General features: G+C 39.0%; 1 protein-coding gene across 1 annotated transcript; it reads right to left on the bottom strand.

The window, feature by feature from the left end:
- Positions 1-4,965: 4,965 nt before the first annotated feature.
- On the bottom strand, positions 4,966-16,088 carry LOC135089209 (dipeptidyl peptidase 1-like). Its single transcript, XM_063984571.1, has 8 exons — positions 15,985-16,088; positions 15,105-15,356; positions 14,543-14,695; positions 10,533-10,669; positions 10,082-10,358; positions 7,491-7,613; positions 7,145-7,366; positions 4,966-5,706 (listed from the first exon to the last, which is right to left on the bottom strand). Exons 2-8 carry the CDS (start codon positions 15,159-15,161, stop codon positions 5,524-5,526), a joined length of 1,152 nt encoding a protein of 383 aa, XP_063840641.1. The 5' UTR covers positions 15,162-15,356; positions 15,985-16,088; the 3' UTR covers positions 4,966-5,523.
- Between the last annotated feature and the right edge of the window lie 1,383 nt (positions 16,089-17,471).

Genomic DNA, 17,471 nt, shown 5'->3' with positions numbered 1-17,471 from the left:
ACAATTCATGGCTACCCCCACCAAGTATTAGTAAAATCACTACCTACAAAATATTCTAACCTGTAAGTAGCATCGTTTTCTGTAAGTAGTTTCGCTTATCTACATATTTTCGATTGTGTTGAACATTTCCGAATAATTTCCCTTGCTGTTAAATTGCACATCGTCTTCTGAAAAAGAAAAAAAGTCTTGTCACTCCGAGGAGAGCCGTAGACAAACAACATTGGGTCCGAACATTAAGAAACACGATATGGTGCTGCATCTTACGGAGCCATAGGCACCGACAGGGCACTCCATACACAAAGCATAGGAGGCGTCATTTTGATGCAAACTGCAGATACAAATCGCAGAGCCGCAAATCAATACGGAGTGAGGGTGCCTTGGCACGTTACGGTGGATACAGATATTACAACTTTACAGCTTGTGATTTACTCAGGTATTATGCATTAAGGGCTCAGGTGTATACAATCCTACTATGGAAAACTGAATACAGCAGCAAATATGATTAGATAACTAACTGGTTAAACTTTCGGAAAAAAAAAAAACAAAAAAACTGCATGCTTTTAATTCTAAGATAAAACTAATTATGGTTGATTCCGATTAATTATTGGTAAATTTGCAGTTTCAACCAGTACTCCCATCCTGCTTATCTCTTTCACTAGAGCCAACAAGCATAGGGGCCTGATAGGAATGAAGGCTTCTTTGGGTGGGGAAAGCCAAAATGAGGCATTTTTTTTACAATGAAAGAGTCTAAGGATGACAAACGGCATATTTCGAACGCGGAAAAAATTTCTGCGCCATCCTAACGTAACTAACCTAACCTCGGGGGAGGAGGGGGGGGTTAAGCCTCCCTGTACCACGCCTTTGCCAGCCCACCAGCGTCCAGCCCCAGGCAAGGCCGGACACTGACTGTTACTTAGTGCGCGAGAGCGGTGGGAAAAGCCGCGTGGAAGACGCCATAGAGATATCCCGCCCAAACATAAGTGGGACGAGAAGCGTCACTACATGAAGGAATAAATAAATGGCGAATAATAACATTATTACACCACCCCTGGACTCCCTATAAGGTTACTAAACTAACCTAACATTACCTAACCTAATCTAATACCCCCACAAGGTAAACTAACGTAAAGGGGGGGTTTGCACGGGGCAATTCATGACTGCTTACAGCCAGGATTGTGCAGCAGGGAGCGAGATGCAGCCGGGATTTGCTGAATTACCGGAGCAGCCGGGAAACCGCTCTGTCGGTCTGATCAGCTGCCATCCCGGCAATTTTCCAGGATCAAATGAGAGCAACTGTCAATATGAAATTGAAAATAGGAGTGATATTGTTGGAAAGTGTTTTAGTAATAACCATTGACTGTACCATTATATACAATAAATAAATAAAATATTTAAATTTGTTTAAAAAAATGGAAAATGGACACGAAATTGGTTCGTTTACATCATCACTGGGAAAGCCAGGGGCCCCAGCATGTGTGTGTGAGCACCACAGCCAGCAAGGTTATATAGATTAGGAACAAGGCCACAATCATTTCTTCTTTTGCTTTTTCTTTAAGTACAGCAAAATCGCAGTCATAGCAACTAGCTCGGAGGAGGACGACTCCATCATGACTGTTTATTTTTTTACGCAACCGGCTAGCGCGCTAGCGGCTGCTCTCTACTGTGTGAATGCTTTCGGGTGAAACCTGCTGGCTGCTCCGGATGGTTGCAAGCAGCCGGGTGGAAAAACAGCCCGTGTAAACTCGCTTTAACGTAACATTTTGTAACCTACATTCTGCCAGTCATCACTACATACCGACAGTAATTACTTAATTAACAAAAAATACCTTAAGAAGAAGTTCAGGGAAGTGGCGGTAAACTGCCAGTTCATATATTCATAGCCAGCACACATCTCACATCCGTAGCCATGGTCTAACTGACGGATCACAAACAGTCCCGGGTTCTCCCTCCTCCTCTAAACATACGTGCCTTTATGTGATTAGCCGAAAGATTTCCGTGTGACCTGATTCGCAGCAGGTAATCCCACGTCATCATAGTTCTTAACAGGTGACTCAACGTCACGTTACCATTGCGCATGCGTACTATTGATAACAAACATACGAAAACACTTATAGTATCCTACGAGAGACGACTGGAGGTGGATTTAATCTAGAAATGACGTAAACCTCATCTGAAGTTATTACTGATTTTCGACAGGGTAAAATGGGGCTAGAAATGCTCCTAACAGCGAGATGTAGATACTACGAAGGGCTATAGTTAAATACGGTGTATTGGTTGAAACTGCAATAATACCTAATTATTATTATTATTATGGCAAATGTTTCTTACAAATTCCCTTATTTATACCGAAATATTAGGCTTGTCCCGCGAGGGTCGGTGACTGTCACGACGGCTGCGAGGTGCATGACGACTGTTTGCAACTCAGCTGGTGAGTGACTCACTTCGCCATGGCTGGATTGGTCCTCGCCGTAAACATGGTTTACATTGGCTTTCCTACGTATTTACCTTGTGAATTGGGTGAAACTTTGCAAAATGAAGAAAAAACCTGATTGAATTCCTCCCTATCAAGGAAACTTCCTCTTAAAAACACTCCGATAGACGATCCAAAATTGAACTTCAATAGCGCAGTAACACTTTCTTCTGGAAAATCTTTGTCACCATCACACGTCGGAACATCACATGTCGGATCGACTGAAGTTCACAATACTGTGCCCTTTTAGATCACTGTGCACCTTTGAACTATTATTAAACATATGAGCACCACATTACTTAATTTCATTCCCTTCGCCAGCAAGGTTTCATCCTTCTCTGGTCTCAGGAACGGGTGAGAAAAGATGGAATCAGAGTTGCCGTCGTTATAGACAATAATCCACAAATCACTTCTAATTTGCCTGTACATTAAATTAAGCATACCAAGCTAGCCTCTCCCACCACGCCAAGGAAACCAGCATCATATCACCACTTCCCTGCTGCACGACGTAAAGACAATAGTTCAGCACTTAGTATGATGAAAGGGTAAACTTCAATACATCATCACAATAAGAAAACCTGTTCAATATATTACATGCAAAACATCCAATTCACGAACGGACTTAAACAATTCGATTAGATTAAGGCTACAACAATGTAACAGCAGAATAATAGTGACAAGCGGCCGTGATCTGTGGAACGATATAAGTGTATGTATCGTCACACACAATTTTTTTTTTTTTATCATTTCATCACTATTATCACTTCATTTATGTCACAGCCATGAAATTTCTGTACTTGGCAAGTGAGTTAAAGACAAATTTCGTATTTGGTACCGGAACAACGATCTCTCCTATTCCTTCACCACCAACACGATCCGCACCCTGAACCCACACTGAACTATATGCTCCGCCTACCTCACTGCCGATAAAAAAAAAAAAAAAAAAAAAAAAAAGTGGCACAATAATCCTGCATCACTGCATCACTATTTAAGGATTCCAACTGTTTATACTTCCAAGAGGATTTCAATTTATAACCTAGATTGCGAATGGTCAACACCTACAAAGTCCCATCAAATGAATCATTAACCAAAGCAGGTTCACTGTAATTGGAACACTGACTTTTATAATATTGTTATTGTCTTCAGAACACTTCAAATCCGTACTAACTATATGTTAGCATCGTCTGTCTCTACACACTCGGTGTTGGCCTGAAGTGTTTCGCGGGACTACTACTTTCATACTGGTGTCACTACTATCATTTTAGAGCCTATCAGACATTGTTTTTCACAAATATCTTCTAAACAAACAGTTGGATCAATACGACATTTTGGTACAGCTTATTTGACACCGTCCCTAATTTATGACACCACAGTGCATTGCCAAATGTGTTTCACTGAGAAGTTTCTTCTTGGCTTTCAAGAGGAAGTTGGCATGAGCGAAGTAGGCAATCGGACAGGGAAGGTTTTGCTCAAGTTAATTCTTCCAAGTCTGGCTCAGCGCCATCATAAACTCATTCAACGAAATTTAACACTGGTTACTCATTACGAGGTATAGTAGTATTAATACTTGTGGCAATAATCAGCTTTCAACGCTGTGCTGATATAATTACGAGTATTTGTGAATCAAACAATACAAAAGCACTTCACGTAGTTCATAGTGCAACACTTTTATACTTGGCAATGCTGTCAAGTTCGCATTCCGGACATGTTCATCACGGCTGTGGAAACTGTAACGGTTATCACTACTAAATATCGCTGTTTGCACCGTGTGGCACATTGTTTACATCGTCTGGCAAATTGTTTACATGGACGACGAATTCACTTTCACTCCCGGGAGACACCGCAGCACTGCACATACGTATAACATCCAGGGAAAACAGAGCACCGAAATCAACCAATGAGGCTTTCACAATGACGACTGATCGAAGAGCTCTTGGTAGTGGTATGTACCTCTGTAAAGGCACTATTTTAAAAACCTGCCTGTGCCCTCACTAGGGCGGATGGGGCTACCATCTATACCTCTTAAGAGTCGAAGCGAATGATCATTCAAAACACCTAAATGGAAGGTGCAGCACAATTATTACCTACTGGCGCTATAGTAAAAGAAAAGAAAAGAAAGAAAAAAAAAAAAACGGACAACCCAATCGTCATCCACTGGCAAGTGACAATCAAGTCAGGTCAGACATGGGTCCGACAACCTGCGACTCTGTCACCCAGGAGGCTATACGTTGTTGATCATAAATAAAGAATAATTATTCATCAGATTATTCGAGGAGTGCGAATCCTTTTACAAATATTCGAATATAAATTAATATACTTTGATTTCTAATAGGTAGCAATTATTCAAATACGAGCGCCAATGCACTCAATTACTGCATTCGAATGAATTCGAATAAAAAAAAAAATACTCCATCTGTACACTCTCTCATGTAGCTGTTTTGCGGTGGTAATGACGAAGGCGAGCTGAGGTGGAGGGGCGTAAGAATACTTGGGAGAACACACAATTTCTGTATTTGTAGTAGTAGTAGTAGTAGTAGTAGCAGCAGCAGCAGCAGTAGCAGCAGCAGCAGCAGCAGCAGCAGCAGCAGCAGCATGCAAGGGAAGGTGCTGCTAAAGCAAGACTAGACTGTCGCTCCGTTGTGTAAATGCGGTGTATTGAAAAATAGATACAACAGTTATATGCATAGTGCATGCATCTTACCATTTCCTTGGAGAACTGTGATAATATTACATATGAATGAACTCCTTTACTGATAACCATGCCTCAGGGAAGAGCCTGAGGCTTAAGGAAAACTTCTGAGGTACTGCTTCATCATGTGAACTTGGAACAATTTGGTTATAACAATACTTAGCATAGATGCAACAAATGAGATCACTATACCTGACTACATTATTGAAAGCGGATCTTCCGTAACTTCATGGTGGAAGACTTCGTGTTTGGGATTTTCTTTATTATAATCTAAAATTGTCATGACCTTTCTCGATTCATCCTGTCCTCTTTATGTGTGTATGTATGTATGTGCGTCTGTCTGCTTCGTGAAGAAACAAGCGTCTCAAGGTATGGCAGTGATGTCTACTGCCATGGATTCAATAGCACACTCGTTGGTTCCTCGGCGTATTCTGAAGTAACCGTCCTCTCCCCAAGAGTCGCCCCAGGAGTTTTTGACCGTCCAGAACTTCTCACCTGTGGTCTCATCCTCACCATAGCCCACCAACAGGACAGCGTGGTTCACGTACTGTTAAAAGGGTGAGTAGGCAGTGTTAGAGTAGTGCGTGTGGAAAGAGCAAAACACTTGACTAAACGTCATCAATAATATTTTGGGTTCTGTTAATTTTAATAAAAGGGGATGCATATTCATGTTAGGAATGTACACTATGAATGTGAACGCATGTTGTCTTTATCATATCATAGCATCTCCATTTTGCGGAGGTGGGGATCTCTGTAAGCACTTCTGCAATCCCAGAAGAACGTTGATGCAGCTCTATGATTTCCGCCGCAGGTTGCGAATGCTGGGAACACGTATGAAAGCTCGCGGTATTCCGTTGTAGAAGTGCTTTTGCAACAGAATAACGACTCACAAGACCTCGCGTGGCAGTCGTTGTTGCCACAGTGTCGGTTAATTTAACACATCACGGCGTGGCGCTCGATTATCAAGCTGCATGATTCTCCACACTTCCTAGCAATAACGTCAAGTATTTTAGAACTCGGGCTAACTATCCTGGAACACACCATGACAGGAACACGTCTCTCCACCAAACTGGCCAAAAAAAAAAAAATTATGATCAGCATGTTTTTTTTTTTTTTTTTTTCTTGCGCGATGGTAGACGATCACTCTTCTCTTAAACCTATTAATAGTGGTGTTCCACAGGGGCCTATCATATCTTCCAATTACCTTCTATTACTACTCATTAATGATCTCATCAAAACTCTTGGACTATCAATTCTTCAACTGATAGCTACTCTGCATTTCTCAACTTCTGTTGTTCGACAGACAACACGGAAGAATTGAAGAATTAACGCAGAGAAGCCACAGAGAGGCTATTTTTTTTTTTTTTATCTTCCCATAATTTTTGAATGAAGACACAGCAAATCTTGTATTGTTCAATGTCTCAAAACAGGTTTCCTTCATTTAGGTGCTCGATATAACCTTCCAGACAATTATCTCCTCTTCATTTTTGACATTCAACTGCCTTTCTCCCTCCACATTACATTGAATATACTTGGGCTGTCCCTTTTCCCTGCGATTATTTACATTAAACAGTGACAATTACAGTAACGATGACAAATTAATAAGAAAAAAATACAGTAAAAATAATTAACAGGATTTCCACCACATTTTCCTGACTTTCCTTCGTTTTTTTTTTTTTTTGATTATGCAAATAAAATTTAGAAACTAAACAGTGCTTCCGGCTTTGTGATTGTCAACATTTTCATCCTAAGCTTTTTGCAGTTGCAGTTGCGGGAGGTTAAGATTCAAGTTTGCGGAGCTGCGATTGCAGACTATATTTTTCATTACAGTTCCCACCAATGCCAACGTGCGAGGTCGCAATCAATTAGTTTCCTTCCTTACTTCCAATCCACTTACCCTCTGTCCTTCTCCTTGCCTTTGGCCTTACCTTTGGTTCCACCTGTTCATCCCTCACACCGCCCTCTTCCCTCCGTCTGCCACCTACCTCCAGGGGATTGAAGTCATTTCTCTCGCCAGTATGATGGTAAATGCCACCGTCATAATTTGGGAAGTCATCGTAAACGGCGTAGGCGACAGCAAGGGGCCCCTTTTCCACCAATGCTTGCAGCATCTTCTCCTCATTACAAGCCCCATAGTAGCCGCCCAAATACTCGTAGTCGCTGACGAAGGTACGCGCACAGCTGGTGTCCGTGTTGCAAGGATCGTTCTGTAGAAGGGAATTAATCATTGTATACGTCATACTTTGTATGCGTGACGTGGAGGACCTCATAGGATGGCTGGCTTATTACATTTTGCCTTAAGATATAATCATGCATATAAAACTCCATGACCTTTCCAGTGTAGGGGTTGCATTCCTCGGCCACCACTCCCTGATCCTCTGCGTAGCGGCCAGCGATCAGGTAGCTGAAGCCTCCATCGCAGCCCTGAGACAGCACCGAGCACGAGACAACATCCTGGGGATCAGGTCATGTTGAAGCAGATCAGCACAACACAAAAGAAAGAAGGAAATACATAATGAACACTTAATTTAGATACATACATTGGCTGTTTTCAGTCATATGTGTCGCTGATTCTGAAGAGAGTACCAAGACTTTATCAGTATTAGGATGTGATTTACCTGTTTCCTTGCTGTCATCTGCATACAAAAAAAAAATAAATAAATAAAAGAGGACCATAAAATACATTATATACGAGAATATCAAGTATACAGATCAGGCCGAATCACGAAAACCGTACAACTCCCATCAAGAATCGCAGACACATACACCAACACCTTTCTAGATAGACTACAATCTAAGAACACGTCTGCACCATCGAGTGATATGTCCCTCAAGTTCATCGGGATGACAATGACGACTGTCGAGGTGCCGCACGCGTTACTTACAAAGTGGAACAATAAAAGACCATTACAACCCACAATACTTGATCATCCTGCGTCAATACCTACGAAACGGAACGAAAACTAAACTCCCCTACAGACTAGCTTTCCTGGAAGGACTCTAGTAGCACGCTGCAAATTCAAAAGCAATCTGTACACGCAATCATAACGATTTTTTTTTTTTCTGTCGTAAAGAGATGTAAACTTCACAGAAACACTAAAACGTGATTCTCGCAGCAAAGGACGATTCCTGAGCCAGCTACCACGTAATTAATGAGATACACATAGTGAAAGATGAAAAAAATCCAGGCCCTGAAAAACATAATTCGACACTTATGGGTGAACTAAACGTGGGCTCTGAAGGTAGATCATTTTTTTTTTGTAAGGACTTGACAGGATGCCATAAACGCCATGTAAAATATAGTCTCACTGTAGCGAGGAAACAATGGTCGAAATATTCTTACTTAACCTAAAGCTAAAAGAAAAAATAAGAAAGAATAAAGAAAAAGTATACTGTAAGTAACAGCAGGCACCAGCGAATCAGGAATGCAAGTCCTCTGCCTTTATCTTACGTTCGGCAAAAAAAAAAAAAAAGAAAAAAAAAAGGCTTATGCTATCCTTCCATCCTGGCTGCCACCGCTAAGAAAAATCACAATGCATTGGCTCATTCAGGAAAATCCACAGTAGATGGCAGCTTAGTATCGTAACAGTCGGCACCCATGCATGCTGCTAGCTGAATAATTGTATTACACGAACGGTTCCGTGATCAGCTACACCGATACAACAAATACTACAACAACACACTCGTCTGTCTTACAACTCGTTCACGCTGCGTACCGAGCTCTGAGTCGTCATGAAGGCATTGCAACTATACAGCTGAACTTCGTCATACAAGCTTTGTGAAGAGGGCTCAAAGACGTCATGCCTCATAACCACATTATTAACCATATCGAGCAACATACACAACGACAACAGGTCAACTTTTACTGGATACCAAACCATATAGGGATCGAGCCTAGAAAGAAAAAGAAGAAAAAGAAGAAGAAGAAGAAGATACAGTACATCAATAGTACGCCAAGAACAAGTTGATATACACGTAATTTCCATATATGCTGGACACACACACATACACACACACATACACACACACACACACACACACACACACACACACACACACACACACACACACACACACACTCAAAATACACACACACACACACACACACACACACACAAATACACACACATACAAAAAAAAAAAAAATAATAAATAAATAAAAAAAAATAAAAAAGTAAAAGGCTGAGGCTCAGTTATCAATGTTTCGACGACATCAAGGGTAGTGTTCTATTAAGATGTACTCACTGTCGGCCAAAAGAAAGAAAAATAAATAGCCTCTGTAACACTACGTAACAAAAAATCCCAATACAAAAAAATCATGTCAACAGAGGACCAAGGAAAACATCAGAAGTAATGCCAAAATTCCTCTCCAGGTACTGCTTTCCATTGAAATCACAGCCAGTCAACTCGCATACATCTGACACACCACGACAAAGGGACAAGTCAGACTCCCTACCATGACGAGCAGCGGTTCACTAAACCCATGTCAAAGATTCGTTTCGCCATGGTTATTTATTTATTCATTTATTTATTTTTATTTATCTTTTATACGGGCGAGTCAAACTCCTCATAATAATGAGCGGAAAGATATTAAGAGAAACCTTAAGATAAAGAAACGCCTGTGGCCCGCGTCACCAGAGTTACGAGTAAACATAAACAAAAAGAGAAACTTTTCCCAGTCTAGTTCCTAGAGCTGGAAGACAACTCTGAAACTACCCATCTAGCTTTCAACACGTCCTAGGGACTATGAATATCGTAAAATAGTTGATTAGAACAAAAAATTATGTACCAAAAACTAAATAATGCAAAAAGTAATTGCAGTTGCCTTCAACCTCAAACACAAGAACAGGTTCTTTATGAATATGAATATAATAACTTTTAGATACTGGTTCCCTGTGGCCTTATGACTTTCCCTGCCTCACCTGAGTGGAGAACACGTCTTGCCGCTGATTATTTGTCTTGATTCTGAGCCTGGACTCGATCATAGCCATGGAGGCAAACACGTAACAAGATCCGCAGCCGCCCTGATCTCGTACTGGGGCTACGTAGTTCACTCCTTCCACGTCCCTCCAGTCAAAGTTTTTGGGAAGGAGGGAAATGCGAGCCTTCTGTTCCGGTGTGGCTTGTGCTGGAGGTGGTGGATTATGCAGCACTGACCTTAGGCCGCCCATCCGCTGCCCCATCTCCATCACAGTGTACCTGCATAAAGGATTTGTGTCCTTGTGAATCCATCGATGTAAGCCTGTGTGAAAGAGTGCTTTACTTCTTCCTATATTTACTGTTACTCCGTTCCTTTTTCTCATATCCCAGTCCATTATGTAGTATCTAATTTCATCTTCTCATCTCATCTCTATGGGTCAAATGTGTTCTTACTTCTCGTGCTCCGGGTAAGCTTTGGCTGTCCACGACGACTGCTTCGAGTTAATCCTCTCAATCATCGCATGATCATTTCGATAAGTTTGGTGATGCATCCTCAGGAGCGTCGACAACTTGGTGACACGAGGGGTGACCTAAATAAAAAAAAAAAAAGCTAAAACAAATTTCAAAATACGTATTATGCAAGAAATGTGTATATATGAAGGAGGCAGTAGACACCTGCCGAAACGATAATTACTTCCAGTGAGGTCTAAAGCACTGTTCAGGGGATGCTGTGAACTTATCATTAAACCCAGCTGTGACCTCACTGAACGTTTCCCTTTGTGTCTCACAACACAAGGGGGCAGTCACAGCCTGCCCTCTAAAGACAACTCTCTTCCTCCACACAAAACTACAAGCACCTAATAACACACACACCCTTCACTCAAAAATTTTAAAATGATCATGGCGACTCCTACACCAGCCTCGGAGTCCCCATCTGGGGAGGGGACCATAAATGTCCCCAGGTCGGACTGCCTTTCTGTCGACGACCCTAAGTGTCTTGACACCCCATTCAACTTTTTCTTCATTAACTTCTGCAACATTCGCGGTCTAAGATCTAATTTTCAATCTGTAGAACACCACCTCTCCTCTTCTAAACCTCACCTTCTTTTCCTCACTGAAACTCAGGTGTCTGAGGCAACTGACAGTAGCCCCTTTTCTGTTCCCTCCTACTTTCTCTATCCTCATTTTCGATCCAAAACTGGATGCTGCGTTTATGTGCGCAATGACTTAACCTGCTCTCGTGCCCACGCTCTTGAATCTTCCGAGTTTTCCACCATCTGGCTACGACTACAGAGTCACTCTCATACTAAATTTATCTGTGCTGTATACCTCTCACCTAACTCCTCTGACTATAAGAAATTCTTTGACTACTTAACTTCCAAAGTGGAGCACATTCTGACCCTCTTCCCTTTTGCAGAGATCTCCATTCTTGGAGACTTCAATGTTCACCACCAGCTTTGGCTTTCCTCTCCCTTCACTGACCATCCTGGTGAACTAGCCTACAACTTTGCTATCCTCCATGAGCTAGAGCAATTGGTGCAACACCCTACTCGTATTCCTGACCGTCTTGGAGATACGCCCAACATTCTTGACCTTTTCCTGACGTCTAATCCTTCTGCTTATGCTGTCACCCTTTCTTCTCCGTTGGGCTCCTCCGATCACAATCTCATATCTTTATCTTGTCCTATCACTCCAATCCCTCCTCAGGATCCCCCTAAGCGAAGGTGCCTCTGGCGTTTTGCCTCTGCTAGTTGGAGTGACCTGAGGAGGTATTTTGCTGATTTTCCTTGGAATGACTACTGCTTCCGTGTCAGAGACCCGTCTATGTGTGCCGAGTGCATAACAGAGGTGATCGTGTCTGGCATGGAGGCGTACATTCCTCACTCTTTTTCTCGTCCTAAACCTTCTAAATCTTGGTTTAACACAGCTTGTTCTCGTGCTATACATGATAGAGAGGTGGCCCACAAAAGGTACTTAAGCCTTCCATCACCAGAATCTCATGCACTTTATATTTCTGCCCGGAACCATGCCAAGTCTGTTCTCCAACTAGCCAAAAACTACTTCATTAACAGAAAATGTCAAAACCTTTCAAGATCTAACTCCCCTCGTGATTTCTGGCATCTAGCCAAAAATATCTCCAATAACTTTGCTTCTTCTTTTTTCCCTCCTCTATTTCAACCAGATGGCTCCACTGCTATCACATCTATTTCTAAAGCTGAACTCTTCGCTCAAACCTTTGCTAAAAACTCTACCTTGGACGATTCTGGGCTTGTTTCTCCCTCTCCTCCACCCTCTGACTACTTCATGCCACGTATTAAAATTCTTCGGAATGATGTTTTCCATTCCCTCGCTGGCCTAAACCCTCAGAAGGCTTATGGACCTGATGGGGTCCCTCCTATTGTTCTACGAAACTGTGCCTCCGTGCTTGCACCTTGCCTAGTCAAACTCTTTCAGCTCTGTCTGTCAACATCTACCTTTCCTTCTTGCTCGAAGTTTGCCTACATTCAACCTGTTCCTAAAAAGGGTGACCGTTCTAATCCCTCAAACTACCGTCCTATTGCTTTAATTTCCTGCCTATCTAAAGTTTTTGAATCTATCCTCAACGGGAAGATTCTTAAACATCTATCACTTCACAACCTTCTATCTGATTGCCAGTATGGGTTCCGTCAAGGCCGCTCTACTGGTGATCTTCTGGCTTTCCTTACTGAGTCTTGGTCATCCTCTTTTAGAGATTTTGGTGAAACTTTTGCTGTTGCCTTGGACATATCAAAAGCTTTTGATAGAGTCTGGCACAAAGCTTTGATTTCCAAACTACCCTCCTACGGTTTCTATCCTTCTCTCTGTAACTTCATCTCAAGTTTCCTTTCTGGCCGTTCTATTGCTTCTGTGGTAGACGGTCACTGTTCTTCTCCTAAATCTATTAACAGTGGTGTTCCTCAGGGTTCTGTCCTGTCACCCACTCTCTTCTTATTATTCATTAATGATCTTCTAAACCAAACTTCTTGTCCTATCCACTCCTACGCTGATGATACCACCCTGCACTTTTCCACGTCTTTTCATAGACGTCCAACCCTTCAGGAGGTAAACATATCACGCAGGGAAGAAACAGAACGCTTGACTTCTGATCTTTCTAAAATTTCTGATTGGGGCAGAGCAAACTTGGTATATTTCAATGCCACAAAAGCTCAATTCCTCCATCTATCAACTCGACACTATCTTCCAGACAACTATTCCCTCTTCTTCAATGACACTCAACTGTCCCCCTCTTCTACACTGAACATCCTCGGTCTGTCCTTTACTTATAATCTGAACTGGAAACTTCACATCTCATCTCTAGCTAAAACAGCTTCTATGAAGTTAGGCGTTCTGAGACGTCTCCGCCAGTTTTTCTCACCCCCCCAGCTGCTAACTCTGTACAAGGGCCTTATCCGTCCATGTATGGAGTATGCTTCACATGTCTGGGGGGGGTTCCACTCATACCGCTCTTCTAGACAGGGTGGAATCAAAAGCTTTTCGTCTCATCAACTCCTCTCCTCTAACTGACTGTCTTCAGCTTCCCTCTCACCGCCGCAATGTTGCATATCTAGCTGTCTTCTACCGCTATTTTCATGCTAACTGCTCTTCTGATCTTGCTAACTGCATGTCTCCCCTCCTTCCGCGGCCTCGCTGCACAAGACTTTCTTCTTTCTCTCACCCCTATTCTGTCTACCTCTCTAACGCAAGAGTTAATCAGTATTCTCAATCATTCATCCCTTTCTCTGGTAAACTCTGGAACTCCCTGCCTGCTTCTGTACTTCCACCTTCCTATGACTTGAATTCCTTCAAGAGGGAGGTTTAAAGACACTTATTCATCAATTTTTGACCACTGCTTTGACCCTTTTATGGGACTGGCATTTCAGTGGGCATTTTTTTTATTGGATTTTTGTTGCCTTTGGCCAGTGTCCTTCCTACATAAAAAAAAAAAAAAAAAAAAAAAAAAAATATATATATATATATATATATATATATATATATATATATATATATATATATATATATATATATATATATATATATATATATATATATATATATATATATATATACACATATAATGTTAGATTTTCGGATCGGCATAGATGCGCTTCCAAATCGAATTTGCAAGCGTCATTTAATCGTCATTTATTATAAAGTAAGAAAATATGTAAGGGAAGGACTGGTAAACAAAGTAATCATTGAGGTGATGACTGAGTGTAAAGAAATTCAGTCGATATAATGTATAGATAAAAAATAAATAAATAAATAAAAAATAAATAAATAAAACAAATAAATTAATTAATTATTGATATATAGTTGAATTTGATGTTTCTTAAATAAAATGATGTATGATAACCGACTCATTATGGAAGAAGTAAAAGGCGATATATTTTAAATGAACGGTTAAACAGCTGGTTGATGAGGGACAGAGACAAGATCCGACTTACCTCAGTGGTCTTGTTGGCTGAGAAACACGACCAGTTCCTCACGGTGGCATCGCGAGACCATCCATTAAATGTTTTGTCGCAGTATGATGTGGCGGAGACTAAGTTCCCCTCATAGTAGGAGAAAGCGAAGTATGATCTTTGGTTGATCGTCACCTGAGAGAGTGAAAGAAAAACTTCGATTTCATTATGCAGACTTATAATTATTATGACAACATAAGAAAATAAGGAAGCTGTAAGAAGCCATCAGGCCTACACGTGCCAGTCCCTGTATAAAAGTGCCAACGACCACCGACAAATTCAACTAACATGTGACACCGTTGTGAAGGTAAAATTACATGTAACTTCTATATGAACTTATTTTCCTTACTTTCTTTCTTTTTCTTTTTTTTTCCCAACAAATTGCCCGTACTTTGTAATTATAACAATATACTGGGAAAAAAAAAAAATACATATATATATATATATATATATATATATATATATATATATATATATATATATATATATATATATATATATATATATATATATATATATATATATTTATCGAGCCTTCTTTTACCTCGAAACCCTGATTCCATATCATGGTCCACGTGCCCTTGTTGCCCAGTTCATCCATAACAGTATTGGGAAAGTCAAGGGTGAAGGTCTTTGTGTGAGCCACGAGTCCCAGTGTCTCGCAGCTCAGTGTGTTGTCACCAGACCGTTCCGTCTCAAAAAAGTTTCACGTGCCTCGAATGTCTTCATATAGGCAGTTAGCGGGAGTGTCGGCCACAGCCGCCCCCAGCATGAACAACAGCACTGTGATCTGACTCTGAAGCAGCAGACATGTCACGTCAAGGTAATATAATAGTACATCCTAAGCAAATGAAGAATGCGTGGGAATATATATATATATATATATATATATATATATATATATATATATATATATATATATATATATATATATATATATATATATATATATATATATATATCATTGAAGGTGATAGCCAATTCGGCGTTAATGATTTTTTTTAAGGTATTTTCTCTCCACCTAAAAAGTGTTCTAACCTCTTTTTCTAAAGGTGTAATGGCTGCGCCATAGCTAGCCATGTGTGCCATAGCTAGCACACATGGCTAGCTATATACACTTTATATATATATATATATATATATATATATATATATATATATATATATATATATATATATATATATATATATATATATATATATATATATATATATATATGTGTGTGTGTGTGTGTGTGTGTGTACATATATATTACTTTCATGAACACAACTACAACAATAACAACAACAACAACAACAACAACAACAGCAACAACAACAAGTGAATACAAGAAAAAGAAATGCAGATTTTTTTTTTTTTTCATCAGTATTCTGTATGGCAAACTTGTGGGTAAACCTACAGAGAAGCGCTACGGTCACCTTACCAGCATGGCGGTCGCTTGGAGAGTGAGGCTAACTGTATCTTGGCCTATATATAGCACAGCCCGGTCTCCTCCTCCTCCTCCTTCCTCATTTTCTCAGCATTTCCCTTAATGATAATAAAAATGATGATGATGATGATGATGATGAGGAGGATAATAATAATTTGTTATTATTATTATTACTATTATTATTATTATTATTATTATTATTATTATTACTGTTATTATTATTATTATTATAATTATTATTATTATTATCATTATTATTATTATTATTATTATTATTATTACTCTTAATATTATTATTATTAATCTTCTTCGTCTTCTTCTTATTATTATTAATGCTATTATTTATTTTTTACAGTTATTAATACTATTATTATCCGTAACGCTGAAATGAATTGTAGCACTAGATGTCTGTCTATAATAAAGTTCTTCCATATATATATATATATATGTATATATATATATATATATATATATATATATATATATATATATATATATATATATATATATATATATATATATATATATATATATATATATATATATATATATATATATATATATATATATATATATATATATATATATATATATATATATATATATATATATATATATATATATATATATATATATATATATATATATATATATATATATATATATATATATATATATATATATATATATATATATATATATATATATATATATATATATATATATATATATATATATATATATATATATATATATATATATATATATATATATATATATATATATATATATATATATATATATATATATATATATATATATATATATATATATATATATATATATATATATATATATATATATATATATATATATATATATATATATATATATATATATATATATATATATATATATATATATATATATATATATATATATATAACAGGAACAGGAACAGGAACATTGTTGCTGTTGTTGTTGTTTGTTTGTTTGTTTTTTGTTGTTTGTTGTTTATTTGTTGTTCTTTGTTGTTGTTGGTTTTGATTGTTACTGTTGCTGTTGCTGTTGGTGGTGGTGTTGCTGTTGTTTTTGATGTTGCTGTGTGTGTGTGTGTGTGTGTGTGTGTGTGTGTGTGTGTGTGTGTGTGTGTGTGTGCTTGGTAGAAGAGAACGTAAATTTGTACTCGACACAATGAGGAATGGAAGGGTAAGATCGATATCCCGTTTGATTTCCATCACTTAGTATAGGCTATTAATTTTTCTGCTGGTATTGATTGACTGAAAATGACTATTTTTTACTGCTAGTGCATCGGAAGCACCAGGGGCGGCATGAACCTCGTCAGTGAACCATATGAACCAAAGCGACCGTTCAGATCTGCAAGAATGAGCTAATAGGAGCAAAAAGTCCAATATACTCGCATAAGAAAAAAGACTGACTGTTTGATCTTATTTGTTTCCCCTATGTATTATTAATACACT

Source organism: Scylla paramamosain, chromosome 32 (assembly GCF_035594125.1).
Source record: "Scylla paramamosain isolate STU-SP2022 chromosome 32, ASM3559412v1, whole genome shotgun sequence".
NCBI lineage: Eukaryota > Metazoa > Arthropoda > Malacostraca > Decapoda > Portunidae > Scylla > Scylla paramamosain.
Note: the sequence above shows the minus strand (reverse complement) of the source record. Positions and strands in the feature narration are given on the sequence as shown.